Source organism: Natator depressus, chromosome 23 (assembly GCF_965152275.1).
Source record: "Natator depressus isolate rNatDep1 chromosome 23, rNatDep2.hap1, whole genome shotgun sequence".
Lineage (NCBI taxonomy): Eukaryota > Metazoa > Chordata > Testudines > Cheloniidae > Natator > Natator depressus.
In genome coordinates, this window is record NC_134256.1 from 19,144,621 (window position 1) to 19,164,914 (window position 20,294).

At 56.4% G+C, this 20,294-nt stretch overlaps 2 protein-coding genes across 2 annotated transcripts in view; both read right to left on the bottom strand.

Annotated features, from left to right (window-relative positions):
* The window catches only part of LOC141976876 (leukocyte immunoglobulin-like receptor subfamily A member 2), a 39,167-nt gene extending 23,536 nt beyond the window's left edge, over nt 1-15,631 (bottom strand). Inside the window, exons 1-3 of the mRNA XM_074938042.1 lie at nt 15,290-15,631; nt 1,925-2,215; nt 260-390 (exon numbers count right to left, since the gene is read on the bottom strand). Coding sequence (XP_074794143.1) covers nt 260-390; nt 1,925-2,215; nt 15,290-15,404 — 537 coding nt within the window. The 5' untranslated portion in view covers nt 15,405-15,631. The remainder of the gene's footprint in view (nt 1-259; nt 391-1,924; nt 2,216-15,289) is intronic.
* LOC141976490 (uncharacterized) lies at nt 15,439-18,047 on the bottom strand. Its single transcript, XM_074937488.1, has 2 exons — nt 16,671-18,047; nt 15,439-15,490 (listed from the first exon to the last, which is right to left on the bottom strand). Exons 1-2 carry the CDS (start codon nt 17,939-17,941, stop codon nt 15,469-15,471), a joined length of 1,293 nt encoding a protein of 430 aa, XP_074793589.1. The 5' UTR covers nt 17,942-18,047; the 3' UTR covers nt 15,439-15,468.
* Nucleotides 18,048-20,294: the final 2,247 nt, after the last annotated feature.

A 20,294-nucleotide genomic window follows, 5' to 3' on the forward strand; every position in this document is an offset into this window, starting at 1 on the left:
ACGTAGGGAAGAAAAACCAAGCGCAGCAGGGCAGGGTGGGGGCGAACGGGCCTGGCAGCAGCAGAGCCGAGATGGATCGGGGAGCTGTGGTGGATCACGCCCTCAGCATGAGGCAGCCATGCGAAGCCGTTGCAAAACCAAAAGCGAAGGCAGCTTTAGGCTGCATTAAGAGAGGGGCAGCGTGCGAGTCCCGGGCGGTGAGGGTCCCTCTCTGCTCGGCGCTGGGCAGGCCAGGAGTGCTGCGTCCAGCTCCTGTCACCGAGGGCGCCCCCCTCGGGTGGCTGTAATAGGCCTCGGCCAGGATCAGCCCCAGGACGAGCGGGACCACGGCGCTCAGCGCCAGGTGGGCGATGTTGGCCTGGGTGAAATCCTGGTGCCCCGTGGGGCCTGCTGTGGAGGGAAGGGAAGAGTCAGTCGGCAGCTCGGACGGGGAGATCAGCAGCTGGCGCTGCCCCGGGAGCGGAGCCGCCAACCCACCTGTCCGGCAGGTCTGGCTCTGGGGCCTCAGCTTGCTCTCCCCACCCTCACTCACTCGCTCATTTTCAGGGGGTTGGGGTGCAGGAGGGGGTGAAGGCTCTGGCAGGGGGGCGGGCTCTGGGTGGAGCCAGGGATGAGGGGTGGGGCCGAGGGGTTGGGAGTGTGGCAGGGGGCTCTGGGCTGGGGCAGGGGGTTGGGGCGCAGACGGCGGTGCGGGGTGTGGGCTCTGGGTGGGAGTTTAGGTGAGGGAGGGGGCTGAGGGCTGGGGCAGGGGATTGGGGCATAGGAGGGGGTTCGGGGTGCAGGCCTCGGGTGGCGCTTACCTCAGGCGTCTCCCGGGAAGTAACCAGCCTGTCTGGGAGCTGGAGGGGCAGCCAGGGGGTTCTGCACACTGCCCCTGCCCACAGGTGCTGCCCCCTGCGGTTCCCATTGGCTGCGGTTCCTGGCCAATGGGAGCTGCGGAGACGGCGCTTGGGGCGGGGCCAGTGCACAGAGCTCCTGTGGCCACCCTGCTCCTCAGAGCCGGAGGGAGATGCCGGCTGCTTCCCAAGAGCCGCGCAGAGCCACAGCAGCCAGGGACCCTGCCAGCCCCGCGGTGCCGCCAACCGGACTTTTAACTGTCCCGCCAGGGTCCCTTTGCAACCGGGTGTTCGGGTCAAAAACCGGACACCTGGCAACCCTAGCCCCAGGACCCGCCTGGGCACCCAGCTCGTCCCAACCCCAAAGCCAGGACTCCCACATCCTGTCCTCTCTTGGGATCCCCCAGTCGCTTCCAGGCAGCAACCTATAGGACAGGAGGTGCCGGAGGAGCTGGGGGTCTGGTGGGGAGGGAGGGGCAGGGGCTTCCCTGCCCCCTGGTGTCTGGGCTCATGCACCAGAAGTCCCTTCCCCCATCCCGCCCAACCAGCCTCAACCCCCGGGGGCGGTTCCTTGGGCAGCATGAGCCTTCCAGGGCTGGTTTGATGGTGATTCCCCACCGGGCCCCGGTACCTGGCCTCGAGCAGCCCGGGTGGGTGGGAGCCGGGGCCACTCCAGGCTGGGTTGGGTCTGTTCCCCCTGAGGGAATCAAACCAGTGACTGTCGGGTAGGGGGGAGGGGCTGAAACAGTGACAGTGATTCCCCCCCCCCCACAACTCAGCTTCAATCGTCACTGTCATTCATGTTGGGGGGGCGGGCAGTGCCAGCTCAGAAGCCCCTGGGCCCTGACTCCTCTGTGTCTCCCCAGAGTGCGGACAGCCATCTGGGGGCCAGGATCCCCCCTCAGCCTCAAATCTCCAGTGGCTGCTGCTCCCCCTGGCCGGGGAACCCTCCAGTGACTCCCTGGCCGGGGGTCCCCTCTGCTGGGCTCAGGGCAGAGCCTGGCTCTGAGCACCCCGTGAGTGCCAAGCTGCCGAGGGACCGGCTGGGGGTGGGGCTGGGAGCGGGGATGTGGAGCCAGACCCCTCACCTGCTACCACCAGCTGCACGGGGTGGCTGGGCTGCGAGGAGACGAAGGGCTCTGATCGGGGCCGGTAGCTGCAGCTGTAGCTCCCTCCGTGCTGCCGGCCCACGGTGGGGATGTGGAACTCGGCCCCGTCCCCAGCAGGGTCCATGTGTCGTGGCGGGTTCAGGTCTCCAGCCTTGTGCAGAAAGAACCTCACGTCCCGGCGCTGCCCCTGACACCGGATGGTGACGTCTGCCCCTGGGGTGGTGACCCCAGTGGGGCTCAGAGAGATGGAGGGTCTGGGTAAGCTGGGATCTGCGCACGGGAGACAGGCTGTGAGATCCAGAGCCGGGCACCCACCCAGCCCCGGCCTCCCTGGCAGGCCCCAGCCACGGGCGGATCCAGGGGCCGGGCAGAGATTCTCTCCCAGATCCCAGAGTCCTCCCACCCAGAATCCTGGCCCTGCGAGCTTGGCTCCCGGCTCCACAGACACCGAGCCGCGGCTCCCTGGTGCTTGGGGTCCTCATATGCCGTGTGTGACCCCTGCCTCATTCACTGCGTCTGGCCCGCCCTGGACAAAGAGCGACTCACGGGCTGGTCTCTGGCGCCCGGCACCGCAGGGCCCGGGGTTGCCGGTGTCAAAGTTTGACTCAGACTCACAATTTATCAGACCACCCTGTTTTATTAGCAAAGCTGCTCTGCTAATACATTTAGAAGTGAGCCCCCTGAGTGGGGCTTGTGTCTCTTAATTTATACAGCTTGCTGGAGAAGAAGTTACAGAGAAGTTACAGACAAAAGAAGAAAAAGATTTTAGTCACCACCCTTCGAGATCCCTGAGACCAGTCACTTATCTTCAATTACCTGCCACCCTTAACAATCTCCTTTAACAGCTTCCAGTTAACTTAACTAATTGCCCTTCACACCTTCCATTCTGATGCCTGCTTCTTAGATGTTCTGGCTGTATCTTAATTGCTTCTCCATTCAAAAGCTAACTGTCCCTACGTGTGCTCCTCAGATACTTTGTAACATGTTTTGGCATGCCCTCTCATATACAATGTATCCAGCATGTCCCCTTATACAACGTTATACTTATACAATGTTATACTTCCACACCGGTGTCGTTTTCAGCAGGAAAGTCTGGCTGAAAAGGGAACCTGGCAGTGACACTGACCGGACCCGAAGTCTGATTCCTGCAGTGACTGGCCTGTGCCACCAGGGGGCGAGAAGAGCAGCTGCTGCTGGAGCCTGGAGGAGCAGTGGAGCCACTGAGCAGGGGCCCTGCCCCACTCCCTGCCCCCCTCACCCCCACCCCTGGAGAGTGGCTCCCCCTCCTCTGCCCTGCTCCACTCACCCCCACCCCCACTCCCGAAGTGCAGCTCCCCCTCTCCCGCCCTGCCCCACTCCCTGCCCCCCACCCCTTCCCCCCGAGCGCGGCTCCCCCTCCCCCACCCTGCCCCACTCACCCCCACCTCCGGTGCACGGCTCACCTGGCAGGAGGAGGGCAGTGGAGAGAGCAGCGTCAAAGGGGGGGAAGAGGGGCAGGGGGCTGAGCCCCACACAGGAAGAGAGTCACCCTCCCAGCCCCCCAGGAGGCAGGGAGGGGTCTTTATCCCCATTCTACAGGGGGGGGAAACTGAGGCACAGACAGATTAACTTTTCTTAGTGAGCTCCCAGGGGCAGGGAGTGTCTCTTCACTCTGTTGGGCCAAAAGAAATCTGATGAGGTTCAATAAGGATAAGTGCAGGGTCCTGCACTTAGGATGGAAGAATCCAATGCACAGCTACAGACTAGGGACCGAATGGCTCGGCAGCAGTTCTGCGGAAAAGGACCTAGGGGTTACAGTGGACGAGAAGCTGGATATGAGTCAGCAGTGTGCCCTTGTTGCCAAGAAGGCCAATGGCATTTTGGGATGTATAAGTAGGGGCATAGCGAGCAGATCGAGGGATGTGATCGTTCCCCTCTATTCGACACTGGTGAGGCCTCATCTGGAGTACTGTGTCCAGTTTTGGGCCCCACACTACAAGAAAGATGTGGATAAATTGGAGAGAGTCCAGCGAAGGGCAACAAAAATGATTAGGGGTCTAGAGCACATGACTTATGAAGAGAGGCTGAGGGAGCTGGGATTGTTTAGTCTGCGGAAGAGAAGAATGAGGGGGGATTTGATAGCTGCTTTCAACTACCTGAGAGGTGGTTCCAGAGAGGATGGTTCTAGACTATTCTCAGTGGTAGAAGAGGACAGGACAAGGAGTAATGGTCTCAAGTTGCCGTGGGGAAGGTTTAGGTTGGATATTAGGAAAAACTTTTTCACTAGGAGGGTGGTGAAACACTGGAATACGTTACCTAGGGAGGTGGTAGAATCTCCTTCCCTAGAAGTTTTTAAGGTCAGGCTTGACAAAGCCTTGGCTGGGATGATTTGATTGGGGATTGGTCCTGCTTTGAGCAGGGGGTTGGACTAGATGACCTCCTGAGGTCCCTTCCAACCCTGATATTCTATGATTCTATGATTCTATAAAAACAGGTCTGTGATCGCCGATGGCCAATGAGAGACGGACGTCGCTGGCTATTTTATCACTTGAAAATGCCAATGGCCAGTGCTTGGCTCCCAGTCGGATGCTGTACTTCAGTTCGGGCGGGCGAAGGTGAGAAAAGCGACTCTTCGAACTAAGGGACGAGCGGAGACATTCTCAGGCTGTCACCTGGTGTAACACTATTTAGTATGGGTTGGGGCACAGGTCAAGTCCTTGACATTTGTACATTTCAGTTATTCTTAAAAATTAAACGTTTCTATACGTGTAGAAGAAATGAATTTTTGGGGGGTATTTTTCTTATCTGCGGCATGAAGAAATACATATTTACAGATCCTAGTGTGCAAATTTATTGTCTTATATGACAGGGCTAAATCATGAATGCAAATCCTGCATCAAAGTCATGAAATGGGCTACAAATCCCAGAAAAATTAAAGTATTGAAAAGTTTAACAAATGGAGGGCGTCCCCTGGGGCACCATTACATCCTGCCCAGCACCCACCCAGGAATCTATCCCAGTTCTGGGAGGGGAGTGGGGTTCAGGGGTTAGAGCAGGGCCCTCCCTCCCTGCACCCGTTCCGGAGTAATCGCACCTCACTCAGGTGTTACACACGAGGACTGGGGAGCTTTGGGGTGCCTGTAAGGGGGGGCTGGTTTGTGGTTCTGTGTTTATTACAAATCTGGAGAGTAACAGGATGCAAAATATAGGAGAGCCTCAGAGTTACAAACACCTGGGGAAGGGAGGTTGTTTGTAACTGAAATGTTCCTAACTCTGAATAAAACATTATGGTTCTCTGAAAGGTTTACAACTAACCGTTGACCTCACACAGCTTCGAAACTTGACTACGCCGAAGAAAAATGCTGCTTTTAACCATCTTCATTTAAACAAAACAAGCACAGAAACCGTTTCCTTGCCTTGTCAAAGCTGTTTTTAAACTTTCCCTTTGGCTTTTTAGTACTTTGTTGAACACAGAATCGTTCTCTATTGGCTTTCTTTTTTTGTTTGGACTCTTCTAGGGCCAAGGAATTCGGAGTCTGGGAGGGGGCTCAGGGCTGGGACAGAGGGTTGGGGTACTGGAGGGTGTGGGCTCTGTCTGGGGGGTGGGGCCTGGGATGAGGGGCTGACAGCTAGGGCAGAGGGTTGGGCTGTGTGGGGGGTGAGGGCTGTGCCTGGGGGTGCGGGCTGTGGGGTGAGGGCAGAGATGAGGGGCTCAGGGTTGGGGCAGAGGGTAGGGCTGTGTGCGGGGTGAGGGCTGTGCCTGGGGGTGCGGGCTCCAGGTGGGGCTAGGGATGAGGGGTTTTGGGTGCAGGAGGGGGCTCCAGGGCTACAGCGGGGAGAGAGGACTCCCCCCGGCTCTCTCTCCTGGCAGCCGCACCTGGGCCGGGGAGAGAGGCACCTCTCCCTGCTGCAGCAGCTCCGGGGCTGGGGCCATGGGAGAGGCGCTCCTCCCCGAGCCGCGGCAGGTCTGTGGCTGAGCTGGGGCAGGGGGAGGGGCACCCGGGGGCCGCAGATCCGGCCAGGGCTACGTTCGGGTGGCTCCTTCCCCAGTAGCAGCAGGTCGCGGGTGGGCGGGTTCCCCGAGCGCCCGCGCGGTGCTCAATGGGCTGCTGTCCGGCCACACCGCTGCACGGCGAACAGGGAACTTAGCTTGGGACCCAGCTTATTTCACGTTTTTATTCCTGACCTTGGCCCAAAAACTGGGCGGGTTGTCATAAAATTTGCGGCTGACACAAAGGCGGGAGGTATTGCCAATCGGGAGGAGGACCGGACTATCGTACACGAAGACCTGGACGACCTGGAAAACTGGAGCAATAGACATGGGATGAAATTTAACAATGCAAAGTGCAGGATCATCCACTAATGACAAGAATTTTTGCTATAAGCTGGGGATGTACCAATTGGAAGCAAAAGAGGAGGAGGAAGACCTGGGTGGGTGGGTTGATCACAGGATGGCTAGGAGACGCCCGTGTGATGTGGCTGTGAGAAAGGCGAATGCAGTCCCAGGATGCATCAGGCGAGGTAGTTCCCATAGAGAGAGGGAAGCGTTCGTAGCGTGCTACAGGGCACTGGTGAGACCTGATCTGGAACACTGTGGGCAATTCTGGTCTCCCATGTTGAAGAAAGATCAATTCAAGCTGGAGCAGGTGCAGACAAGGGCTACGAGGATGATCTGAGGAAATAGAAAACCCACCTCACGAGAGGAGACTCAAAGAGCTTGGCTTGTTTCGCCGAACCCAAAGAAGGCTGAGGGGAGATACGACTGCTCTGCTCTCTATAAATATATCAGAGGAATAAAGCCCAGGGAGGGAGAGGAGTTATTTACATGGAGCACCAGTTTGGACACAAGAACAAATGGATATAAACTGGCCATCAGCAAGTTTAGGCTTGAAATTAGATGAAGGTTTCTAAGGCCTCGTCTACATTACACAGTTTTGTCGGCAAAAGGCAGCTTTTGTCGACAAAACAGGGGAGGTGCATGCACTAAGTGGCCTCCAGGAGGTGGCCCATAATGCCCATCCTGACCGCTCTGGTCAGCAGTTCGAACTCCGCTGCCCGGCACCCAGGTAAACAACCATCCGCCCCTCCCCCTTTGAAGACCCGAGGATTTTTGAAATTCCATTTCCTGTTTGCTCAGCGGAGAGCTCACATCGCATCTTCCCGGCGGACCCTGGCGGCTCCAAGTGGCAAAACCCCCCGCTTGGAGCGATGGGGAGCTGTTAGATCTGCTGAGTGCATGGGGAGAGGAGGCCATCCGGTCCCAGCTCCGCTCCAGCTGAAGGAACTCCGACACCTACGGGCCGATTTCTCCTGGCTTGTGTGATAAGGGCCACACTCGGGACACGGTGGGTGCAGAGCAAAGATAAAGGAGCTGAGGCAGGAATATCAGAATATCAGAAGACAAAGGAGGCAAAGGATCGCTCCGGGGCTGGGCACCATCCCAATGCATCTCTGACTGTTACAGTCCCCTGGCCAGGCCCTTGGGTACCGTGTGGCTCAGGGGGCCAGTTCACCCACTCTCTTTGGCCCCCAGCTGCTGATCTCCCCGTCTGAGCCGCCAAGTGACTCTCCCCTTCCCCCCCACATCTCTAGGATGCCCAGATTTCACCCCCGCCGACATCGCCCATCTGGCGCTGAGCGTCATGGTCCTGCTCATCGTGGGGCTGATCCTGGCTGAGGCCCACTACAGCCACCCGAGGGTGGTGTCCTAGGTGAGGTGACCCCCATTTCTGTGCCCCTTGCTGCCCCCAGGGGCTGGGCCTAGTGTGACACGGGCCCCTCTAACCTGCCATCTCTCTGCACCCCCAGGAGCCTGGATCCAGCCGTGCAGAGAAGAAAATCTCCCCGCGGGACGAGCTGCTCCCCCTTGGGGGGCTGAAATGCCGGCACAAAACCTCCTGCTCCCAAACACCCCTGCCTCGGTGAATCCCCCCACAACAGCTCCTGACCTGACAGCAACACCCCAGGATTGAACCCCGAACCCCGCGAGCACCAGCCCCTGCAGCACCAGTTAGAGGAACTGCCCCTGTTCTGGGCTCATTGGGCTCCCCGTGGAGCAGCCCCTGGACAGCGCCTACCGGGCCAGTCTCTGCCCAGGGCTGTCAGTGGACAGCGGGGAGCCTGCGTCTTGCCTGGCACTAGAATAATGGCACTTATTGCCCCCCCCCCGGTGTCCATCCCCCTCCTCTCTCTTCAGCGGGGTCCCCCAGCCCCTTTTCTCTCCCCCTTTCTCCCTAGACATCCCCCACCCTGTATTTCTCTTGTACAAACCCTCAGAGTTGCCCCCCAAATCTCCCCACCCCAGGGGAGGCTGTGATACCAGAGCCTCCCAATGTCCCCTCCTGGTGGGTTCAACCGACGAAGGCGAGTGAGAAGTTCAGGCAGCCTCACGAGAACCTGGACGAATGAACGTTGGGGGGAAAGTCGGCGAGACACAAAGACGGGATTTGTCCAACCCAAGAGACCACCGGACAGACCCCATGGGCCAGGCTGGGGCCTGCCTGGGACATGGGAGAAGGGGTGGAGCAGAAATCCGTGACCCAAAATTGGTGGTCAGAAACGAGGCCTCATTGGTGGATAAAATATTATGGGGACGGGCTGTGCCACCCACCACCCTTTGGGGCCTTAAAGAAAGAGACTCGCTTCACCCTCCTGGCTGCCACCCCCGTCTCCTGGGCTCCCCGGGCCGTCCGGACCCTGCTCCGTGGAGCCGTCCTGAGCAGAGCAGCCAGAGAGAGGGACCCCGATGCCATCGCCTCTCCCCCGGCTGAACCCCCAACCCGGGAGGAAACGGGGTCGGACTTTCACAGCAGCCGTGGCGACGCCGGCTCCAGCCCAGCTCCGCAGGCTCCTCTGTCCCCCAGGACAGTCGCTAGCGTCTCCGGGGCCATCGGGGAGATGCCCAAACTCGGGGGATTTTCTGGCTAGAGACTCGCTCCAGCGAACGGGTCCGAGGCCGGAACCAACCCCTCGTTTCACACGGCGCCTGCCACGGCTCCCTGGTTCCTGCTCTGCTGGGTCTGTCACAGCCGGTCCCAGGGGTCACTGGGGGTTTGCCATGGGGCTGAGCAGGCTGCGGGCTCTGGACCCCGCCCCGGCCCGTGTTTAACCCTGTTCAGTGTGGGGCAGGGGCTGGGGCGTCCTCACACCTCAGGCCCTTTATTGCGTCTCCATGACACAACAGGGCCCAGAGTGATTTAGCCACCGGCGCTTCTGGACACCCCCACAGCGGGTGTTTGGGGGGAGCCAGCTGGGGGGAGCCAGGAGTTTGGGCGAAGTAGGTTGGGAGTGTTGGAAGGGGGGTAGAAGGGAGAGGGGTCAGGATGGGGGCAGGACTTTGAGGGCAGACAGGCTCCCGGCAAAGGTCAGAGCCGGGGGCCAGGATTGTTTGGGGAAGTGAGCGGGGAGGGGGCAGATGTTGCCCCTGTCATGGAGTGTGAGGCAGCAGGGAGGGGGGAGTGTTGACCTGGGAATGTGCCCTGTGGATGGGAGACCTGAGAGCCTGTAATCTGAGCAAGGAGGGGGAGGGGGAGGTGACACCTGTGCCCAGGAATGTGAACAGAGGCTGCAGGAGAGAGCCTGCTGGGGGGGTTTAGTTTCAGTTTGGTGCTGGGTGGAGGAACACAGGGAACCCCAGGGCTGGGGTCTAAGCTCCCTGCTCCCCCAGAAGGACTTCACTGAGGGGTCCTGGTTGTACCCACAAGCTCTGTTTTGGACTGTGTTCCTGTTGTCCAATAAACCTTCTGTTTTACCGGCTTGCTGAGAGTCTCAGTGAATCCCAGGAAGAGGGGTGCAGGGCCTGGACTCCCCCATACTCCGTGACAACCGGTGGCAGCGGTGGGATCTACTGCACCCCGTGAACGGCGCTTCCTGCAGTAAGTGACTGGGGAGCAGTAAAACGAAGGGGGATTGACGGGGACCAGGCGTGCTGAAGATTCAGAGACAGACGGTTTCAGGGGGCGGTTAACCCCTGGGAGTGTGTGACTAGAGAGAAAGACTTTTGCAGTAACAGCGTCCCCCAGAGGATTGCAGTGAGCGGTCCCAGGGTCGGAGGAGTCTGCAGCTCGACCCTGGCAAAGAGGTGGTGACCTCAAGAAGGACTGGCACACGATGGGCTTTTCCTGGAAACTGTGGAAAGCTGCCCGGCCTGCGAGTGGCCAGCCGGGAGATGTACGCTAAACACCTTAAGAGCGACCTGGTGGAGCTGTGCAGGCAGAGGGGGCTGCGCATCGGGAGGTCCACCAAGGAACAGCTGATTGCCCACTTGGAGGAGAGGGATCGCTTGGATGACCCGATCCCTGTACCTGAGGGAAGCCGCCCGGTGGACGCAGCGTGGGCCCTGGGGCTTGACCGGGCTGGGAGGGGTCAGACTGCTGCCGAGGACATCCCGAGACCCTTCCTACCTATGCCTGGGGGAGGGGTTGGGGAAAGCCCAGTGAAGACCGAAGGCACCCTGACCCCGGCAGCCAGCAGGGGATCCTCCCGGCGGAGCTCCCCGTCCCTGGAGTGGAGGCGGCTTGAATGGGAGAGGGAGATGAAAATGAGGGAGCTGGAGGACCATGAAGAGCAGCGTCAGCATGAGGAGAAACAACGTCGGCATGAGCAGGAGGAGAAGGAGAGGGAACGTCAGGAGAAGGAGAAACAAAGACAGCATGAACTGGAGCTGGCCAGGCTGAGGAGCAGTGGGTCCCCGGCTGCAGTGAGTGCGGGGGGACGCAAGATGGCAAGGAGCTTTGATAAGTGCTTCCTGGCCCAGCGGAAGGAGGGGGAGGACATAGATAGCTTCCTGACGGCCTTTGAGAATGCCTGCGAGCTGCACAGGGTTGACCCTGCAGACAGGCTCCAGTTCCTCACCCCCTTACTGGACCCCAAAGCCGTGGAGGTGTACAGCCGAATGACAGGGGCGGAGGCAGGGGACTATGAACTGTTCAAACAGGCCCTGCTCCGTGAGTTTGGGCTGACCCCCGAGATGTACCGGAGAAGGTTCCGGAGTCAGCGTAAAATGCCTGAGGTCACATATCTAGAACTGGTCAACCGGATGCAGGGATATGCCCGCAAGTGGACAGCTGGGGCCCAAGCTAGAGAGGACCTGCTTGACCTAATCGTACTGGAGCAGCTGTATGAACAGTGCCCTTCCGACCTGAGGCTGTGGCTGGTGGACAAAAAGCTCAAGAACCCCCAGCATGCAGGGCAGCTGGCCGACGAGTGTGTGAACAGTCGGTCAGGGAGTAGCAGGGAGGAGTCCCAAAAGAACAGGCCCCCCACGATGCAGAGAGAGAGTCACCATGGGGCCTCCCAGCGGGGAAATAGGGAGAACCCCCTCCCAAGGGGAATGCCTGGCGTCGGGACCCTCCGACCCTCTCGAGGGGACCAACATGACCTGAGCTGCTATCACTGTGGCAAGAGAGGCCACGTACGGACCCAGTACGGACCCAGTGCCCCAGGCTCAGGGACAGACTGAGCAGACCTTGAGGAGGGTACCACACCGGAGGTGCAGGACCCTACCTGGTGGGGAGGGAGCGCCGAGGGGCACGGCTCAGAGAGGCTGTGGCCTCAGACCCGGCCAATGAGAGGGAACTGGGCCCCATCCCTTCTCCAGCCGCTGAGTTCCAGGCCGAGTTGAGGAAAGATCCCTCCTTGCGGAAGCTCAGGGACCCGGCTGACCTCAGTGTGGTACGGACCATGAGGAGAGGCTGCCAGGAGAGGTTCCTGTGGGAGAAGGGTTCCTGTACCGAGAATGGGCTCCCACAAGGGAAGTAGAGTCCTGTGGGATCAGGAGCAGCTGGTGGTCCGCCAGAAGTATCGCCGAAAGCTCCTGTACCTGGCCCATGACATCCCCCTCTCAGGGCACCAGGGCATCCGGCGCACCCGGCAGAGGTTGCTACAGAACTTTTACTGGCCCGGGGTCTTTACCACGGTCCGGCAGTATTGCCAATCCTGTGACCCCTGTCAGAGGGTGAGGAAGGCCCGGGACAAGGGGAAAGCGGCTTTGAGACCTTTGCCCATCATAGAGAAACCTTTCCAGAAGGTGGCCATGGACATAAGGGGACCTCTGAGCAAGATGACCTGGTAAGGGAAGAAATACATTCTGGTGGTGGTAGATTTTGCAACCTGCTACCCCGAGGCAGTGCCCTTAGCTTCCATTGAGGCAGACACCGTGGCAGATGCGCTCCTGACCATTTTCAGCCGAGTGGGGTTCCCCAAGGCAGTCTTGACAGACCAAGGATCAAACTTCATGTCAGCCCTGCTCTGGTGCTTGTGGGAGAAATATGGGGTCCGGCAAACTGGGCCTCAGCTTATCACCCCCAGTCCATTGGGCTGGTGGAGAGGTTCAATGGGATGCTAAAGATGATGCTGAAAACCTTTATGAACCAGCACCCACGGGATTGGGACAAGTACTTACCTCACCTGCTGTTCGCATACAGGGAGGTACCCCAGGAGTCCACCGGATTTTCACCTTTCGAACTGTTATATGGAAGAAGGGTGAGGGGCCCCCTGGACCTGATGAGAGATGAATGGGAGGGGAAGGCCACTCCCAATGGAGAGTCAGTGGTGGAGTATGTCCTGATCTTCCAAGAGAGACTAGCTGAACTCATGGGCCTGGCCAGGGATAATCTGGCCAGAGCCCAGAAGAAGCAGAAGGTCTGGTATGACCGCAGGGCGCTGGCCCGTGCCTACACCACCAGGGATCAGGTGATGGTTCTCATCCCTGTGAGAAAGAACAAACTACAGGCCGCCTGGGAGGGCCCTTTCAAGTTGTCACGCAGCTCAATGAGGTAAACTATGTGGTGGAGCTGTCTATCCGGGCTCACCACCGCCGGGTGTACCATGTGAATATGATGAAGCCATATTATGCCAGGGGAAATGTGGTGTTGTCTGTGTGTGGACATTGGGAGGAGCAGGGAGATGACCCTTTAGTAGATCTATTCCCTGGGACCAGAGCTGGTTCCCCCCTGGAAACAATTCCCCTCTCGGATCAGCTAACCCCTGCCCAGCAAGCTGAGGTCAGGGGGGTGCTGCATCCGTACCGACAGCTGTTTTCCAACCAGCCTGGACGCACTAATCTGACTGTCCACCGGGTGCAGACAGGGTCGCACCCGCCGATAAGCTGCTCCCCCTTCCGAGTCACAGGGAAAACTGCTCAGGACCTGGAAAGAGAGGTCCGGAACATGCTGGCTTTGGGGGTGATCCAGCCATCTGCCAGCCCTTGGGCCTCGCCGGTGGTGCTGGTCCCCAAAAAGGACGGGTCGGTCCGGTTCTGTGTGGACTATCGGAAGCTCAATGCCATCACTGTATCTGATGCCTACCCCATGCCCAGGCCTGACGAGCTCCTAGACAAGCTGGGAGGAGCTCGGTACCTTACCACCATGGACCTTACAAAGGGCTACTGGCAAGTGCCGCTGGATGCAGATGCCTGGCTGAAATCGGCCTTTATCACCCCTCTGGGGCTCTATGAGTTCCTGACCCGGCCTTTCGGCCTCAAGGGAGCGCCGGCCACCTTCCAGGGCCTGGTGCACCAGCTACTGAGGGGGATGGAGAATTTTGCCATGGCGTATATTGATGACATCTGTGTCTTTAGCCAGACCAGGGAGGACCATGTGTCCCAGGTTAGACAAGTGCTGGACTGACTCCAGGGGGCTGGGCTGACCATAAAAGCGGAGAAGTGCAAGGTGGGGATGGCGGAAGTATCTTACCTGGGCTATCGGGTGGGGAGCTGCCGCCTAAAGCCGGAACCAGCTAAGGTGGAGGTGATCAGAGACTGGCCTGCTCTCCACACCAAAAAGCAGGTCCAAGCCTTTATTGAGTTGGCAGGATACCACCAAAAGTTTGTGCCCCGCTTTAGCGCCATAGCCACCCCCATCACTGAGCTATGCAAGAAGGGGAAGCCAGATAAGGTGGTCTGGACCGAGCAGTGCCAGGAGGCTTTCCGGGCACTGAAGGAGGCTCTGGTCAGTGGCCCAGTTCTGGCAAACCCAGACTTAGACAAGCCCTTTATGGTGTTCACCGATGCCTCAGACACGGGAGTGGGGGTGGTGTTAATGCAGGAGGATGAAAAGGGGGAGAGACACCTGAGCAAGAAGTTGCTACCCCGGGAGCAACACTATGCGGCCATCGAGAAGGAGTGCCTGGCCATGGTGTGGGCCCTCAAGAAACTAGAGCCCTATCTCTTCGGGCGACACTTCACCGTCTACACCAACCACTCTCCCCTGACCTGGCTGCACCAAATGAAAGGAGCCAACGCCAAACTCCTGAGGTGGAACCTGCTCCTGCAGGATTACGACATGGATGTGGTCCATGTGAAGGGAAGTGCCAACATGATAGCGGACGCGTTGTCCCGGAGAGGGGGCCCTGAACTTCCCCAGGTCACGGGTCACAGTGACCCCGCTCAGTTCAGTCTCAAAGGGGGGAGAGATGTGACGCAGCAGAGTGGGGGGAGTGTTGACCTGGGAATGTGGCAGGGGAGTTTCAATGGGAGACCTGAGAGTCTGTCACCTGAGCCAGGAGGGGGAGGGGGAGGTAACACCTCAGCCCAGGAATGTGAACAGAGGCTGCAGAAGGGAGCCTGCTGAGGGGGGATTTAGTTTCAGGTTTGGCCTGGGTGGTGGAACACAGGGAACCCCAGGGCTGGGGTCTGAGCTCCCTGCTCCCCCAGAAGGACTGGACTGAGGGGGTCCTGGGTGTACCCACAAGCTCTGGTTTAGACTGTGTTCCTGTTGTCCAATAAACCTTCCATTTTACTGGCTGGCTGAGAGTCTCAGTGAATCCCAGGGAGAGAGGTGCAGGGCCTGGACTCCCCCACACTCTGTACACTCCATGACAAGATCCTTTTCCCTTCCCTGGTTGGGTTGTTTGCCACCCCGCTGTGTCTTTCGTCCTCTCCTAGCTCACTCTCCTGGCTTTCCATCGGATGCTGCAGTCAGGTGTGTGGCACCCACCCCACCTGTCCTGCCTAAGGAGAACGGACCCAACCCGGGAGTGGCCCTGGCCAGATTGTAACCATCCGAGCAGCAGGGGTCAGGGTCGCGTTGCAGCCAATGCACCCACTCGTCACTAACTCATGGCCAGCGCCCGACACCATCCCCAGAAGCCGTATTTCACCCCCATTTCCATCCTGTTTCTCTAATAGTTCATCTGTGCGAGGCATTGGATAGTTGTCTGGGCGAGTTACAGCATTTAGCTTACGGTAGTCCACGCAAAAACGTATTTCCCCATCTGGTTTGGGAACTAGAACCACTGGAGATGCCCATGCACTGCCAGAGGGGCGGATTACACCCATCTGTAACATATCCCGGATCTCCCGTTCTATAGCAGTTCTAGCTTGAGGAGACACCCGGTAAGGTTGGACTCCTATTGGGCGAGCATTACCTGTGTCAATGGAGTGATATGCCCGTTCAGTCAGTCCTGGGGTGGCTGAGAACGTTGGTGCGTAGCTAGTGCACAGCTCCTGGATCTGCTGTCGCTGCATACGCCCAAGGGTCATGGAGAGGTTCACCTCTTCCACACCACCAGCACATTTCCCTTCGTAGTAGACACCTTCAGGCCACTCAGCGTCGTCTCCTCCCTGGGCTGTAAACTGACAAACCTTTAATTCTCTGGAATAAAAGGGCTTTAGAGAATTAATATGGTACACCTTAGGCTTTCGGTTGGAGGTGGGGAATGCTATGAGATAATTAACAGCTCCCAGGCGCTCCTGGACCGTGAACGGCCCTTCCCACGATACTTCCATTTTATGGGCCTGGAGCGCCTTTAAGACCATGACCTGGTCCCCTACTTTGAAGGAACGCTCTCTGGCATGTTTATCATACCAGGCTTTTTGCTCTTTTTGAGCATCCTGTAAGTTTTCTTTAGCAAGGGCTAAAGAGGTTCGGAGGGTGTTTTGTAGGTTGGTTACAAAGTCCAGAATGTTAGTTCCTGGTGAAGGTGTAAATCCCTCCCATTGCTGCTTCACCAACTGCAATGGCCCCTTAACCTCACGGCCATATACAAGTTCAAATGGGGAAAACCCTAAACTGGGGTGTGGTACAGCTCTGTAGGCAAAGAGCAACTGCTGCAACACTAGGTCCCAATCATTGGCGTGCTCATTTACGAATTTACGTATCATGGCCCCCAAAGTTCCATTAAACTTCTCCACCAGGCCATTTGTTTGATGGTGGTAAGGAGTGGCAACCAAGTGATTTACCCCATGAGCTTCCCAAAGGTTTTTCATAGTTCCTGCCAGGAAATTAGTCCCTGCATCTGTGAGGATGTCGGAGGGCCAACCTACCCTGGCAAAAATGTCTGCTAGTGCCTGGCACACACTGTTAGCCCTGGTGTTGCTTAGAGCTACTGCTTCCGGCCATCGGGTGGCAAAATCCATGAAAGTCAGTATGTACTGCTTTCCTCTGGGTGTCTTTTTCGGAAAAGGACCCAGAATATCCACAGCTACTCGCTGAAATGGAACTTCAATGATGGGGAGTGGCTGGAGAGGGGCTTTGACCTGGTCTTGGGGCTTTCCCACTCTTTGGCACACCTCACAAGACTGGACATAGGTAGAAACATCCTTGCCCATTCCCTCCCAGCGGAATGACCCCCCAAACGGTCTTTGGTCCTGTTCACCCCAGCATGGCCACTAGGGTGATCATGGGCTAAGCTCAAGAGCTTGGCCCGGTATTTAGTTGGAACTACCAACTGTCTCTGAGGATGCCAGTCTTCCTGGTGTCCACCAGAAAGAGTTTCCTTGTATAAAAGTCCTCTTTCTACAACAAACCTGGATCGATTAGAAGAGCTGAGAGGCGGTGGGTTGCTCCATGCCGCTGTCCAAGCTCTCTGGAGGCTTTCATCTGCTTCCTGTTCGGTCTGGAACTGTTCCCTTGATGCTGGAGACATCAGTTCCTCATTGGATTGTGGACCTAGGCTTGGTCCCTCTGGAAGCGATATAGGGGATGGAGCTGTTTCTGTTGACTGTGAACCGCTCTCCGCTGGTGCACTATGTTGGGATTCAGGCTCCGGCTGAGCCTCTTGTGTCGGGTTATCGGCTGCTGCCAGTTCAGGGTCGGTGGGGCCCTCTGGTGTTGAGGTTGCAAGTACTGGATTCAGTGCTGGCAATGGGTCTGGTGTTGGTTGTTCGGCTGGTTCCGGTTCTGGGACTGGTTCCGTCTGGGTCTCTGGGACTGGATCCACTACTGCTGTTGCAGACATTGGTCTGGGGTCCGGGTCCATCACCTCTGACCGGGTCCTGATAGAAGTTTCCGGAACAGAGCTAGGCCTCACGGCTTGTTTAGCCTGGCTGCGGGTGACCGTTCCCACCCTCTTGGCCTGCTTCACATGATTGGCCAAGTCTTCCCCCAACAGCATGGGGATGGGATAATCATCATAGACTGCAAAAGTCCACGTTCCTGACCAGCCCTTGTACTGGACAGGCAACTTGGCTGTAGGCAAATCGAAAGAGTTGGACTTGAAGGGTTGAATTGTCACTTGGATCTCTGGGTTGATTAACTTAGGGTCCACTAAGGAAGGATGGATAGCTGACACTTGTGCTCCGGTGTCCCTCCACGCGGTGACCTTCTTCCCGCCCACACTCACAGTTTCCCTCCGCTCCAAGGGTATCTGGGAGGTATCTGGGCCTTTGGACCTCTGGTGTGATTCCGGTGCAATGAACTGTAATCTGTTGGGGTTCTTGGGGCAGTTGGCCTTTACATGCCCCAGCTCGTTACATTTAAAACATCGTCCAGCTGACGGGTCACTGGGGCGAGGAGGGTTGCTGGAGAACGGGGTGGTGGGACGATAAGGGGTCTGGAGGGTTCTTTGGGAGGTCCTTTGGGAGGTAGGTGGGGCTTTGGGCGGCCCCCGGTAATAGAGTGTGGTCTGGGGTTGTCCCTTCTGGTCTCCGCTCCAACTGCGACCAGTTTTTTTCTTCTCTGCCACCTCCACCCATCTGGCTCCAATCTCTCCTGCCTCGATTACAGTTTTGGGCTTCCCATCTAGGATGTATCTTTCTATTTCCTCAGGAACACCCTCTAAGAACTGTTCCATTTGCATTAGGAAGGGCACATCTACTGGAGATTCAACACTTGCTCCTGATATCCAGGCATCCCAATGTTTCACAATGTGGTAGGCATGTCGGGTAAATGACACGTCTGGTTTCCACCTTAGGGCTCTGAACCTCCAACGAGAATGCTCGGGTGTTATCCCCATTCTGACTCTCGCCTTGGATTTAAACAGTTCATACTCATTCATGTGTTCTCTAGGCATTTCAGCCGCCACCTCAGCTAAGGGTCCACTGAGCTGTGGCCTCAGCTCTACCATGTATTGGTCGGTAGAGATGCTGTACCCAAGGCAGGCCCTTTCGAAGTTTTCTAAGAAGGCCTCAGTATCATCACCTGCCTTGTAGGTGGGGAACTTTTTGGGATGGGAAGTGGTACCTGGAGAAGGATTGCTAGGGTTTGTTGGTATATTCTGCTGAGCCTTTATCTTCTCTACCTCCTCCACATGCTTCCTCTCTTTTTCCTTCTCCTCCTCCACATGCTTCCTTGCCTCCATTTCCCTCTTGTGGGCAGCCTCCTGTACCTCCTTCTCCAGCCGCATGAGTTCTATCTGTCTTTCATGTTCCCTTTGTTTTTCCTCAGCCTGAAATTTGGCTAATTCCAGCTGTAGTCTAGCCGTAGATTTTGTCATTCTAACCTCTCTGTTTTTAACTAACTTTACACCCGAGGTTTAGAAATAAACAAACAAAACTTGGCTGTAAAATTTTGCTGTGCTGGAATAGAATACCTATTCTCTGATAGTGATTGTCAGCCTACAGAAAAAGACAATTCCCTTGTCTCTGCTCTGGGCCCAAATCAAAGCAAAAAACTTCCAACTACTTGGAAACCTGTTTACCCAGCCCAAAGAAAAAACAAGTTTCCTTTTTAAACTTGTGCTCCTTGTAAAAAATCAAAATCCAAAAAAAAAACCCCCTGCCACTTTTGTCTCCAGGCAAATGGGTAGAACACCCCTCCTTCTATTTACTTTTAGGGAAACAAAAAACTCTGGGTTGGAAGACTGTGAATTTCCCTGCAGGAGTTAAGTACCCTGCCTCCAGGCAAAGAAAACCTGCAATTCACAAAGATAATCCCCTTTTGTCTCTGCTTGGCCACAAAGCAGAGAAAAACAAGCTGCTTTCAGTTTCAGCTGCTTCTGGACTTCCTTTTTTTTTAAAATCTGTATTTCTAGTTCAAAAAAATCTCAACTGGATCTCAAAATGATTTCAGGTTAATCCCACCACTCTGCCACCATGTCAAGGTTCCTCCCCCACTCTGAACTCTAGGGTACAGATGTGGGGACCTGCATGAAAAACCTCCTAAGCTTATCTTTACCAGCTTAGGTCAAAACTTCCCCAAGGTACAAAATATTCCACCCTTTTGTCCTTGGATTGGCCGCTACCACCACCAAACAAATACTGGTTACTGGGGAAGAGCTGTTTGGACACGTCTTTCCCCCCAAAATACTTCCCAAAAACCTTGCACCCTACTTCCTGGACAAGGTTTGGTAAAAAGCCTCACCAATTTGCCTAGGTGACTACAGACCCAGACCCTTGGATCTTAAGAACAATGAACAATCCTCCCAATACTTGCACCCTCCCTTTCCTGGGAAATGTTGGATAAAAAGCCTCACCAATTTGCATAGGTGACCACAGACCCAAACCCCTGGATCTGAGAACAATGAAAAAGCATTCAGTTTTCTTACAAGAAGACTTTTAATAAAAATAGAATTAGAAATAAGAAATCCCCCCTGTAAAATCAGGATGGTAAATACCTTACAGGGTAATTAGATTCAAAACATAGAGAACCCCTCTAGTCAAAAACCTTAAGTTACAAAAAAGATACACAGACAGAAATAGTTATTCTATTCAGCACAATTCTTTTCTCAGCCATTTAAAGAAATCATAATCTAACACATACCTAGCTAGATTACTTACTAAAAGTTCTAAGGCTTCATTCCTGGTCTATCCCCGGCAAAGACAAAATGTAGACAGACACACAAACCCTTTGTTTCTCTCCCTCCTCCCAGCTTTTGAAAGTATCTTGTCTCCTCATTGGTCATTTTGGTCAGGTGCCAGCGAGGTTACCTTTAGCTTCTTAACCCTTTACAGGTGAGAGGAGATTTCCTCTGGCCAGGAGGGATTTTAAAGGGGTTTACCCTTCCCTTTCTATTTATGACAGCCTGCCCTTCCCGTCTGTCAGGAGAGTGAAATGAACCCGTTCCTCCCCACAAAGCCTGGCTGTTTTGGAAACAAGCGATTCTGCTCTGGTGACTCCCGACGGAGCAAGACTTGGAGCCGGTCTGACTCCGGCTGTTGGCCGCAGTCACGCAGCCCCCGTTTCAATAGAAAGGCCGGGTTTGATTCCTTGTC